We start from the raw sequence: 12,478 nt of genomic DNA on the forward strand, positions 1-12,478 counted from the left end.
GCCCAAGATACTTCCTTTCCTGAGAGTAAATCACCAGTGTAACGACGATAGAGTCTTTGTTTTCTGTGTTTGGCCTGAGGTCAAATTCTTCTGGGGCTTACCAAGACTGTAGACACTTAAGTTTTTTCCAGAATGTGATAGTGTCTCACACTTCTAAATGATTTCTGGGGAGTGGGTGTAGCTCAGTGGTAGAGTGCATGCTTAGCATGCATGAGGTCCTGGGTTCAATCCCCAGAACCTCCATTTAAAATAAAATTAAAGAATAAAAATATGAATGACTCCTATATGTGCTGAAAACAAGTAGCTTATTCACAGTCCCTCGATCCTCAGTACCAATCAGTGGGAATTTTCAGTAATTATTTCTAGGGCTGTAGAGTTTATTTGGTTTGTACTATCAAAGTTATAAGCTGAATGCTTCTTTAGGTAGCTCCTGCATCCCAGATCTGGGCCATTGCCTTTCAGAAGTTGCTAGTCCAAAAGTCACATGAACCAGTTCAGATTTATCAGGGGGGAAATGCTCTGATGTGTTTAATCCTCCTTTCTTGCCTCACTTAAGTGTAATAAGCAGTAGAGTGGGGGGTATTGTGATCCTGAATTGAATCCCAGGTTCTCATTTAGTCTCATTCGTTAGCATCTTTGGTTGTCTTAAAAGTAATGAAAATTATTGCACACTATATCCTTTCTTATAAATTCATTTATAATGGAAGAAGTCTAACATTTCCCTTCCATACTCCTGTCAGAATCGGCTACAATCTCAAAGGGCATTGCTTCTGCAAGGCACTGAAAGTCTGAACCGGGCCACCCAGAGTATTGAGCGTTCTCATCGGCTTGCCACAGAGACTGACCAGATTGGCTCAGATATCATAGAAGAGCTGGGGGAGCAACGTGACCAGTTGGAACGTACCAAGAGTAGAGTAAGTCTGAGCAGAAAGGGGCGAGAGTGGGGAAAGTAGGTGAGCCTATTACACTCTGATGCCTTGCTACTGCCAGAGGCTGCAGCAGTTCTGAATTCGGGGTAGGACCTTTTAGGTTCTTATGCTTCTCTCAGTTTTTAGTTGGCTTGTCTGAAAGATCGCCCTCCCTTGGAAGTAATTTTACCCTTAAGATTTGGAGATCATTTTGCGGTGAGCCAGGGAGACTACAGAGACCCAATTTCTGCTTTTATTGAAGATTGTCAATAGGATGGAATGGCTGCAGTCTTACTTAGGTCCTGTATTATGAATCAGATTTTTATTTCTCATACATCTTAGTAGAGTATTCTGTTCTTATGAAAGCATCATCTACTTAAAAAGAGCCTAGTTTTCCTGTCATTTGGAGCCAAGGCTATTTTCCACATGATATAAAATAGTACCACTGACAATTTATAGAGGTTCAATCCTGGACTTGACTCTTTTACTGTTACCTAAAGGTAAGCTGGATCGTTGTGAGAAAATACTTAAGCCAGATGGTGACTATACTGGGGCCTCTAATCTATCATCACCCTAAGACGCTCTGAAAAACAACTCCTTTCTTCCTTTCAGTACATCTGCAAAGGAATTTTAAAAATAGTGCAACTTGCCAATGGAATGCTGTATTCTTAAGAGCATGAGGCAAATCCAAATTGAAGAACAGGTACTGTGGGCAAGACTTAGCTCAGTATGGGGATTTGGGATCATTTTCTCATACTGCTTAATAGCTGTAATTCTCCGTTATTGAAATAAGTCAGAATGATGCTCTTCCCTCCTGAGAGAATATTCACAGTAAAGTACTGAATTCAGGGTAAGCTGTGGAGAAGGCAACTTGCTTACAGGTTGTGTGGTTTTGTACTTTTTAACATACCAGGTGGACTAGCTGCATTTAAAAGCCAAGGAATGAGTTGAGCGATTAACTTACCAAGGCCACTGGAAGATGGGAACAGATGACAGGACAGGTGGCACCTACTGAAATATCCTCCAGCTATCTAGATTAGTAACAGGTGACCAAAAGGGAATGAAAAAGGCTTAAAATTTTTTCATTCTTTTCATAATTAAATGAAAGTGTCTCTTAAAGGGGTAAAGAAAAAAAGGACAAAGAACCAGATCCCAAAAGTGATAATCCAGCAGCCTACAAAAGCAAACATTAATTCGAGGCTCTTCTGGAGTTTGGCTGATGAAATCTGAATCCTAAGTTGCTCAGAGTTACTTCATTTACCAGCAAGGTGCATTTGAAGACTTTGTTTTGAGCAGCCAAGGTGAAGGATTAGCTCAGTCCCAGGAGCTCCCCAACAGCAACCTTGGGATATAATAATTCCTGTTCAACCTGACAGGTAGTAAAGTGTCTTGTCCTTTCCAGTTTCTTCTACTTATGGTCAGAGGTTGTCATTTAAACTGGTTTGATTTCTGGGAGTTTTTCAACAAATACCACTGAATGTCCACTGTCAATTTAGGAATGTTCAAATTCTGCAGTGTGTACTTTTGAAAGAAGCGGGAAATAATCGCTGTTTTCTCTTCTCAGCTGGTAAACACAAGTGAAAACTTGAGCAAAAGTCGAAAGATTCTCCGTTCAATGTCCAGAAAGTAAGTTTTAAAAATAAAGTCACAAAATTAATTTTTTAATTCTCATGTCTTTCACCCAAGAATGTCAAAGCATTAGATAGTGACTTGCAAAGGTCTTAATAAAGTGGAAGAAATAAATATTGTATAGTTAAATATCCCAGAACAAAATCCTTTGTTAAAACTATTGTACTGCTGAGTTGGAGTAGTGGAAAATTTGTTCACTGGAAGTACTTCTAATCCCAGCTGACATTTCTCAGAGAAGACAGCACATGGGACTAGAGCTTCATATTCCTTGAAATAAGTTTGTAAAAACATGATTATAAAATTTCACTGCTACTGCTTAGTACTTATTTTTGACTCTGCTTTGCCCTTCATGGGGGTCAAACCTCTTATTCTGTCTTGTTAGCAAGAAGTTGACTTAAAAAAAAAGAAACTCTTGAGGTAAGTGCTGACAACAAAACCAGGGGGATAAGGAGGAAGTATTGCCACTGAGGCTGAATTTGGGGTAAGTGGGTGGGTAGTATGCCTGAAACAAAACTAAAACTGAGCCATGGAACCAGCAAGAGTGTGAGATTTTCCTAAACAGTGGTAAATTCCTTGTGCAACAGAGGGAAACGTTCAATTTAGAATGAACATGAGATCCAGACATGGGATTCTTTGTGTTAACAAAAGGTAGTAAAATTTACTACCTTTATAGAGATACCCATTTGGGTTGATAGAGGAAGAAAGAGTAGGAAGAAAGAAAGGCTAAGACGTTCACAAGAGGTTGAAAGGCACTTCCCAGCTTCTAGTTACTTATCCCAACCTAGAACCCACCCTGAGCTCCACTCGGACACTGGGGGAGAGTCTGCTGCAAACCCTCATCCTAGTATGTGCTCACAGCTGTAGTGTGTGATTAACGCAGCTCTTTAGGGTCAGTGATGTATTTCTGCTATATTGAAGTATATGATTCAACCTGATTTCAGAAATGGTATACTTTTCCACATTTATATTTAATATTTTTCTAACTAGTCCCTCCTAGAAAAGCCATTTTTAAAGTGAAATAGTAAATATTATTTGAAGACATTTTAGAGTTAAAAAGTTTTATGCTTTGGTATCTGTTGTCCTGGCCTAACATTTCTGTGAGGTAGATGGTGTTCCCAGCTAAAGAATCTTATAAATAAGTGCTGAGTGTCTGTGTGAACAGAAATTCAGTCTGCCTCACAGTATCGGGCCTTGGCCCCAGGTCAAACCCCTGAGTATTAAGAATGGAAAGAAATAAGGTCACCCAGACTTCTGACTACATCCGCTTTGCTTCTCTTTGCAGAGTGACAACCAACAAGCTGCTACTTTCCATCATTATCTTACTGGAGCTAGCCATCCTGGGAGGCCTGGTCTACTACAAATTCTTTCGCAGGCATTGAACCTCCTACAGAGAGAGGTTTGTGGACCAGAACTTTGACTCTGTGAGTGGTGTTAGAGATGTGGAAAAATCATATTACTGCTGTGAGCTAACGGTTCAAGAATGCACTGTGTAGCCAGACTATGGGAGGAGGGAGGGAAGGTGGAAAACCACTTAAATGTGAAGGAACAGCAATAAGACCGTATGATATACCAAGGTAATAAATGCTGTTTATGACTTCTGTAAATTTACATAGTGATCCAACATATTAATACCTTGTGAACTTCAAAAAACCAAATACATTTACAGTAGTAGTATTGGTCACCAAAATGAAGGGGAAGGAAACTTTACAATTGTGAGAATGCGCAAATGTTCTCATTAAGGCAGTATTGACCCAGACAGACCACCATTTAGTATCTGTCACCTCAAATGCCTCACAACTCTGAAATGCCCATCGTGACATTGTCAGGACACAGTATTTCCTAAATTCTTACACGTTCTTCACTTTCTGATTCATCTGGTGAACTGGGAGTCGGAAGTTGGTCATAGACAACGTGCCCTCCCTCCCTTGTCTGACCAAAACTTGAAGCAATCACATCCACTGCCAGGCCAGCTGTAGCCTTGGCCTCTTCCTCTGAAGCGGCCAACCGAGGATTGACTTCAACAAGATCCAGTGCTGAGAGCAACCCTGAAAGAACAAAATATGACAAAACCTCACAAAACTTCCTGGCTGCCACTTGCAGTGAGGGTTGTCCCATCTGAGCAGAACAAGCCAAGGTAAAAACAAGTCATTTTCCTCTATCAAATTATCCACTCTCAGGAAGCCCTTATATATCATCCTCTTGGGCATGAATTTAAGTTGAAAACACTGATATACCAGAATACGATTGAAAGAAACCTTTAAGGTAATAAAATAAATTCTCTCTGTTCAATGAACATAGCAGCAGGCTTAGCTGACAGGCTTTCTGGATAGGTCAAGAAAAGAGCTGGAGCGGTTTGTTACTAGGAGTTTCCAACGTATTTTCTGGGAAGATGCATCATTTCCAGTATTTCTAGGAACCTCCCAGATGCCTGCCTGTGGTTGTGTGAAGAGACCTCCCGTTTCTCATTAGCCAGAGCTCTGTTACCACTTTGGAACTCTGGTGCTGTATCTGTACCTCTTAAGGCCCCACATGCCCTGAAGTAGTTATTACTGCATATCTTACTCTCACCCTTACAAGCCTGAGCTCTGGGGGCAGGTTCCATGTTTGACACAATTTTTAGGGCTCAGCAGACTGACTTAGTATCTTGCACTTGGTCATGGGAAGACTCAGTCATACTTTAATTTGAACTTGTTACCTTCTGTGAGGGTTTCAGAACTTGTGCCAAGGGGGTTGAGAAGGGAAGATCAGACCAGAAAAGAACCTGTCCAGACCTTCCTTCCACTCCCTTCCCTCCCGCCCCAACGCATACATACACACACCCCCTACTTCTGGGGTATTTAACCTTTTAGTTGGTTATTCTGGGTGAAGTTCATCTACCTCTTCAAGAGTCATCTGAACAAACTAGGGTTGGAGAATACAAGTATCTGAGACTATTTAGGGTGGCCATAAAGCCTGGAAACATGGGTGAATATACCTAATGGTTTATAGATATTACACTATAGTACATGTTATGTTCAGTGCTGTTACATCGGTCAGTGTGCCGTCCCTTACTAGCAATGCATAGTTCAGAGCACTGTGCACAGCCACTATGAGCAGGCACGTTACTGTAGCATTTCCACCAGTTCCTGCTCACGCATCTGTGTCTGATAATTTGTGTATCTTGATTTCCACTGACTAAACCTGGACCTTCTGCATAACCCAGAGGTAAACCAAGAGGGTTTGTGCTATTAAAAATATGTATTACCCATGTTTCCAGATTATTGCCACCTTTAATTTAAGCAAACCACTGCATTTAGTTGACAGTGTCAGGACAGTCAGCCTTTTGGAACATAGTAACAGTGCAGCCAGAGAGGGAGGGGCAAGGTGTGACCACTGCCTCGTCTAGTGCTAGAGGTTACTCACCCCTGCTCTAAGTGGTGTCACTGGGAACCAGAATGGAGAATTGAACTTCCAGGTTCACTGGCCAAGGACAATCGACAACATCTAAGATTGTAGGTCTGAGAATGAGACTTTTGCCCCTCTCAGAGCTGACAAACAAGCATTCTTTCCCTTTCTGCAGTGCCTAAAGTTCTAGTAGGCTCCGGAGCCAAGGAGACCATTTCTCAATTTCCATATCTATCCTAGTCAAGGGTTTCCTATGGTCCTGGATCTTTCAGTCTGGGTGTCTGTACCTTTTAGACCCCAATTTCATGAGATGGTATTGAAGTATCATGTGACAATTGTTTAAATTTTGCAATGAAAGGTCATTTAAATTAGCCTTAAGACCAGAAGTTTTCTGACAGACTGTTTGCAAACAAGGATGAGTTTGGGACAGTAACCTCTTGTAGTTACTCTTGATCTAGCATTCAGCTTACTAATCTTCCTGTCAGCCATGCATTCCAGTATCCCCATATTACAGGCCCTGTCAAACAAGCTCTAGTATGTAAGACTTATATCAGAGGACCCAAGATACTGTCCAGCTTTGAAATATCTTCAAGAGAAGCCTTAACTCGACATTCCCAACTCCCAGCGTCAGGGTAAAAATCACAGCTATTTGGCCTTGCCTTTTAATCTTAACCTATTTTTAGGTAATTCAGATGTGAAGAACCACATCAGTTTGGTGTTTATTATAACATTAAGTGTTTAAGTAGACATAAACAATTTTATTCAGTGTTGCCTTAGCATATTTTGTCATTAGCCAGGTCCAAACATGCCTCTAGATAACTATCCCGTATTAGCCTGACCACATGACTTTTAGCTATAGAAGTTTAAACAAAAAAAAACAATGTGTGCAATGACATGTAATAGTAGATTAGATCCCCTGGCAGCCAAGAGGCTTCAGTGTATTTACTTACGTAGTTAACAGGTTGATCACTGCTTACCTGTATTGTGTATTTCCTCAGTAACATACATGCCTTCTCGATAGGTCAGTCCCCCTACCACAGGGGTTCCTGTGGCTGGAGCCAGTGTAGGGTCAAATGCGTCAATATCAAAACTCAGATGGATTGGCCTTTGTCTTCTTGAAAGGAGAATAAGAGAAAAGTCATTTGGGTTGTGCTTGGACATTCATCCTTCCTACAGTTGCAACTCTTTGATTTTGTTGCTGTTAATCCTACTTTAATACAACAGATTTCCTATTCTAAAGTTACTGAGTATATTGGTTTCCTACACACCACTTCATAATTTTGTCCTTTGTTCTATGTGCCTCAGACAAACTCCAACTTGTGTTTATTTCTGACTTACTCTGGGCATTAGAGCCTCTTACATTAGGAACTGGCAATAGAGGAAATTCTTCACTTCCGCATGACACTGAGTTCTGACAGATTCTAGTTTAAGCTGGACTGATCTAGGTTACATTGCTGTGATTCTCTCAGTAAAACAGCAGCTGAACTTAACTCTGATTTTATGTCTGCAATCTGACCACCTCCCATTTCTAATAACTTCAGTTTCACTCCCGTGCCCAGTAGCTGAAGCTAACATACAACACACACCTATATCTAAAGTATTTCAACTTCTTAACAGCTTACGGCATGGCATACTACCAGGTGGAAATCAGTCACCCAGAAATGAAGACTCAGCACTGGGAAATGTTCTTAACTAGCATTTGATTAGTATTCATCTGCCGTCTTTCCACACCACCAAGATTTGCTTAATATAAAACTTTCAGATGAAGCAATAGTGAGACTGGGAAGAAGAGGACAGTTGGAACAATGAACGCTTCTCATCTCAAGAAGTAAGCATTAAAAATGAAGCTAAAGAGAAATTCATGAGAGAGAGTTTCTCTCCTAACCCCAGAAGAAAAATACAACCTATGTTTCATAGTCTCCCTTTCTGAATTATTTTTATATGTACATATTTTGCTTTTATTTTAAAAGAAAAGCCATTATCCTCAAGAGACAGGCTCAAGTGTACAGCCCATTGGGAGTCTACCCTATTCCTTTTGGGATCTAGAAGTTGACATCCATTATAGTTACTTACTTGCCAATCAGCAGATCGAACGTCTGTTCCATGACCTTCTGTATACCAAGTCGATCTATGTCTCTCATGGAAAAATACTGAATATCATAATTCTTTAAAATAAAACTGGTGAGATATAAAGGAAAGAAGTCTTAGTTTAAAGAACATTTTTAATCAAGTGTGTGTGTGTTGGGGGAGGGAGGGCAGGTTGTCTTTATAGTGACCTACAACAAGTTAACGAGACAAAACAACCTACCAAATGGAACATAAGTGGCCAGGACAGGCCCAGAGCTGAACTCTGATGTGTCAACTTACTGTTCAGGAGGGTCCACGTCTCTTAGCCCAATATATACAATACTTGGGGAAGAGATACAAGGTTTGATCCAGGAAAATCCTGGGAGTTGTGGTACCTATGAAGAGAGGAATGAACAGGATTCATCAGAGATTCTTGATCCCACCAAGATAATCACTATGTGCTTCCCAGTGTATGCAGTTTACATTCTCCTCCACACAAGACACACTTCATCTGGGAAAAAGAACTAACAGAAGTGGGAATGATTCAGAAGGGCAATTGAAGAACACAGATAGCTTTCCCAAGAAGAATAAAAAAAAATACCTTCTCTTAAGGTGGTCTTGTCTTCTTATTAACTTACCTAAATAGCAGGAGTACTGATTAGCCCATTTCCACCTCTTTGCACATTACTGAACTGTTTAGATTGGTTCTTGAAACATAACCCAGTTGCAACCTCAAGTTGCTGACAGCCAAAACATGTATTCTGCCTAATGAATAACCTTCATACTGTCTTGGTTTAACTTGGTCCTTCACTGAGGGGAGGGATATACAGATTCTAGTCTATGCCTAACATGGTCTCCCATGTCTTCTGAACAGCTTGGGAAAATACCACCTGGAGGTAATCACACTTTTGCTTGTCTTCTAGACCAGCATTTCTGAGAGTGAGTCCTAGGAGCTTCTAACCAAGAAGTCTTGGGGCTATGGGTATATCAGCCACTAGAGTTACTTACCTACTAACACATTCCTTTATTATGAGATTATGAGCCCCCCAGAAGACAGGGGCCATGTCCTACTCATCTTCATAGCCCCAGCACCTAGATTGCCTGGTCCAAAATAATGTTTAATGAACAAATGAAGGAGTGGTAAGCATTTCTACCACCACCGTAAACCCATCCTTCACAGAAATCTTACTGAACTAGACCGTCAAAGCTCCTGGACAACACCTGTAAGCTGTTCAGCTTTCTCTTCATTTCAGCCCACTGACCTTGTCCTGTAGTTCTCTGAGGAGAAATGAAACTGGCTGTCCATGGAGATTTCCAGATGACGTGGTGAGGGGTGTATTGATGTCAGCGTGGGCATCAACCCAGATTACACAAAGGTCTGGGCAGTGCCGGGCGTGGCCACTAATGGTACCAATTGCCAAGCTGCAAAGAACAAATACAGTCATCTTAAAGGCACTCCACTTTGTAAACATCACCAATAACAAATATCCTCAACCAACATGGCTCACACTTTGTCCTCGGGGCAAAGTCAGGGCCCCACACTGAGCATGGATTTGGGTGAGACAGAGTCCCTTGGGCTGTTGTTCCCAAAGATGAACCTTGAGAAAGAGGGAGAAATGGAAGGCTCTAAAGATTCAAAGCTGATGACTGGTTATCCCTGCAGTGTGATAGGTGTCATTGCTGCCCCCAAATCCCTTTAATTTGGTCCATTAGCCTTGGCCCAGAAAAGAACCTAAAATATTAGTTCAACAAATGAAATCCTGTTAGAGGATATGACCTATATGTAGCAACTCACAAATACTACCTAATACCTCATGAGACATCAGGGAGATCTCATCATTACTTTCAAAGAATCAGTTATACTAACTTATTAAGGAAAAAATGAGGATTAAACCTTTTTAGAAAGATTATGTGATACTTCCTAAAACAAGAAGTCGAGTTTTTAAAGACATTAGACAGGGCAACCCAGTTAAAGATCTCATTAGATCACTGAATAAGATGGAAGTTTATTTGTGTGTTATCTTGTATACATTAGCATTCATGTATCACTAAGGTTTGTTTTGCTTTCCTTGTCCTTGGTCGCCGCTTACATTAGTTAACTGTCCTTTGTCGGCTGTAGGAATATAGCAGATGAAATCATGGTTGGAAAGCTGCCCAAGCTTCCCAGGAACCAAAGAGTTTGACATTGATGGGAAATGCAGTGTAAGCATCTTAGGAACCAACTACAGTGATCTTCCTGGTCAGTACAACCTAAGAGCATTCAGTGCGCCGTGTCCCGCATAGGACCTTTAAGGGATAGCACAGTCTAGTGCTGAAAGCACTGGATTAAGTCGGAATACTGGGGTTTTTTCTAGGAGAAACTGTGAAATTGGACAGTAGGAAATAAGAAAATTTCTCTAGTCTTCAGTTTCCCTTTCTATAAGATAGGGCTATAATAATCTTGGCTCTGTTAAGTCAGAGTTGGTTTGATGATTAAAGCAATAGTGTATGCTGTACTATTCAAAGGAGCTAAGTGACCTAAAAATGACACTTACTTAGAATATTCAATAACTATTCCCATCCCTTCCTTTTTAGAATCTTCCAGATAGCCTAGGTTTTAGCACTGGACAGGAAACAGGGAGCAGTAATAGAGGTGTGATCTAGACGGCTGCAGACAAAAGACAAACCAAATAGTAAGCCGACCAGAAGACACAATAAATGAACTGAGAGAGAGAACTGAGCCAAGAGGCAAAAGACCCTTGGGTTGTTTAACCAGTTTCAGTAGAGAACCTTGACACTTTCTTATTCTGCCTAAAATTTTATTCCTCATGAGGAAATCTACCTGCCTTTCCAGTTAAGTGATCTGAAAAGCTCTCTGAGCAATTCAGGGAATGTTGCTAGATTAGATCTCAAGAAAATTTAATTGCCCATAGAGGTCACAATGGACTTGAATCCCAAGTCTGCTACTTCCTGGCCTTAGAGCTTGGGTAAATTATCTAGCCTCTGGTTCCTCAGTGTTCCCAGCAGTAAATTAGATAAAGTTGTATCTTCTCATGGCATTATTTTGAGGATTAACTGGGAATATGTATGAAGTGCTCGATACTCCTAGTACTTCAATGCCATTTTTTCTTTCTACCAAAAAACTTCATTCCGTAGCTCAAATCACACTCCCCTATGAAATCTGACTGTTCTAGCCCAGACTGATCTCTTCCTTCTCTAAGAGATAGAATTCCATTTTTTTTCATTCCATGTGTATTTATTTCATCTAGTCCTAATCAATCACAAGCTTCCCGTAATCCTCAGCACCACCAGAGAACACATCAGCACAGTGCTCGGTCAACTACATACTGATTCCCTGAGAGGCAGAATCTACGTTATTAGTCACCTAGGGGCCATGCTGTGGAGGTAGAGAATGTATTCACATGCCTAGTGGGGAATTTGCTAAGAAACCTATTAGCAGAAATACTTAAAAAATAAAAAGCCTATATTCAGCCTGTTGACTGATCTTTCTAATTCTCCCAAATATGAAGTCATGAAACAGTTAAGAAAGTTTTCCAAGAAATAAGCATGACACACACTGTCTAAACTTTGCTTAGTCTACGTCTGAACTTGTCCTCACACTACGTGATGTGTCCTACAAAGGAAACCACACACGCCTCCAGTGGCTCGTGATCTTAGACATTAAAATAGTATGCACATCATACCCTAAAAATTCTGAAGGGTATTTTACTCAAGATGAGAAAACTGAGACAAAGAAGCTCACTGATTAGCCTGAAGCACCATGCAATCCAGCCCCTCCACCACCCCCGGCTCCCAGCTTACCTGTGGTCCCCTCCCACTGTGACGCAGCTGTAGCCACCTGACACCGCTCTGCTGACCACCTCAGCTAGTTCCTGGTTGGCAAGGCCCACTGAGCGAGGATTCACTATCAGATTGTTGTAGAGATCATCTTTGGGAACTGGAGTAAAACTCAAATCTCCGAAGTCTTTAAGGTGGCAGCCTGGAAACAAATGAAAGGTGACAAGATTAATTGTGTATGTTATTCCAACTCTTACTGACCTGGATCACACATAACAACTGGCAAAGTACACATCATACTTATTTTATTATTGTAACTCAAAACATCACATGACTGGGGTAGGATTATCTTAGTCCTCCCAGCAATCCCATGGGGTAGATCCTGTCAGGAACACCATTTTACAGATAAAGCAGCTGGGTTTTGGAAAGTTAAGCCCAGAAATGTTCACTAACTTGACCTAACAATCAACAAAATTGGTAGCAATTAGACCCCAGATATCCCCAGATTATAAAGAGAAAGTAAAATACCTAAAGAAACCGACAGGATTTCTGTTAATGTAGGACAAAGAAACATGCATAGAAGTTTTCATATTATGAACTTCTAAAAAAGTAAAATAAAAGGCCAACCTGAGGACCTAAATATTTTTTACTTTCAGGATGCTTTAACAGTTATTACTTACAAGATCCCAGACCCAGTTCTAACTGCTCGACAT

General features: G+C 40.8%; 2 protein-coding genes across 4 annotated transcripts in view; one reads left to right on the plus strand and one right to left on the minus strand.

Moving 5' to 3' along the window:
- The window catches only part of VTI1B (vesicle transport through interaction with t-SNAREs 1B), a 22,209-nt gene extending 13,610 nt beyond the window's left edge, over window positions 1–8,599 (plus strand). The window contains exons 4-7 of one of the 3 annotated variants that reach the window (XM_045522127.2): window positions 741–914; window positions 2,473–2,534; window positions 3,820–3,958; window positions 7,539–8,599. In XM_045522127.2, coding sequence (XP_045378083.2) covers window positions 741–914; window positions 2,473–2,534; window positions 3,820–3,916 — 333 coding nt within the window. In that variant the 3' untranslated portion in view covers window positions 3,917–3,958; window positions 7,539–8,599. Of the gene's footprint in view, window positions 1–740; window positions 915–2,472; window positions 2,535–3,819; window positions 4,146–7,538 lie in introns of those variants that run through there. The other 2 variants (XM_010962296.3, XM_010962295.2) reach the window with 2 other exon arrangements.
- ARG2 (arginase 2) overlaps window positions 4,105–12,478 on the minus strand; it is a 25,536-nt gene continuing 17,162 nt past the window's right edge. The window contains exons 3-8 of the mRNA XM_010962297.3: window positions 11,790–11,967; window positions 9,251–9,410; window positions 8,289–8,383; window positions 7,995–8,099; window positions 6,899–7,035; window positions 4,105–4,582 (exon numbers count right to left, since the gene is read on the minus strand). Coding sequence (XP_010960599.1) covers window positions 4,377–4,582; window positions 6,899–7,035; window positions 7,995–8,099; window positions 8,289–8,383; window positions 9,251–9,410; window positions 11,790–11,967 — 881 coding nt within the window. The 3' untranslated portion in view covers window positions 4,105–4,376. The remainder of the gene's footprint in view (window positions 4,583–6,898; window positions 7,036–7,994; window positions 8,100–8,288; window positions 8,384–9,250; window positions 9,411–11,789; window positions 11,968–12,478) is intronic.

The sequence above is a fragment of the Camelus bactrianus genome, chromosome 6 (assembly GCF_048773025.1).
Source record: "Camelus bactrianus isolate YW-2024 breed Bactrian camel chromosome 6, ASM4877302v1, whole genome shotgun sequence".
Lineage (NCBI taxonomy): Eukaryota > Metazoa > Chordata > Mammalia > Artiodactyla > Camelidae > Camelus > Camelus bactrianus.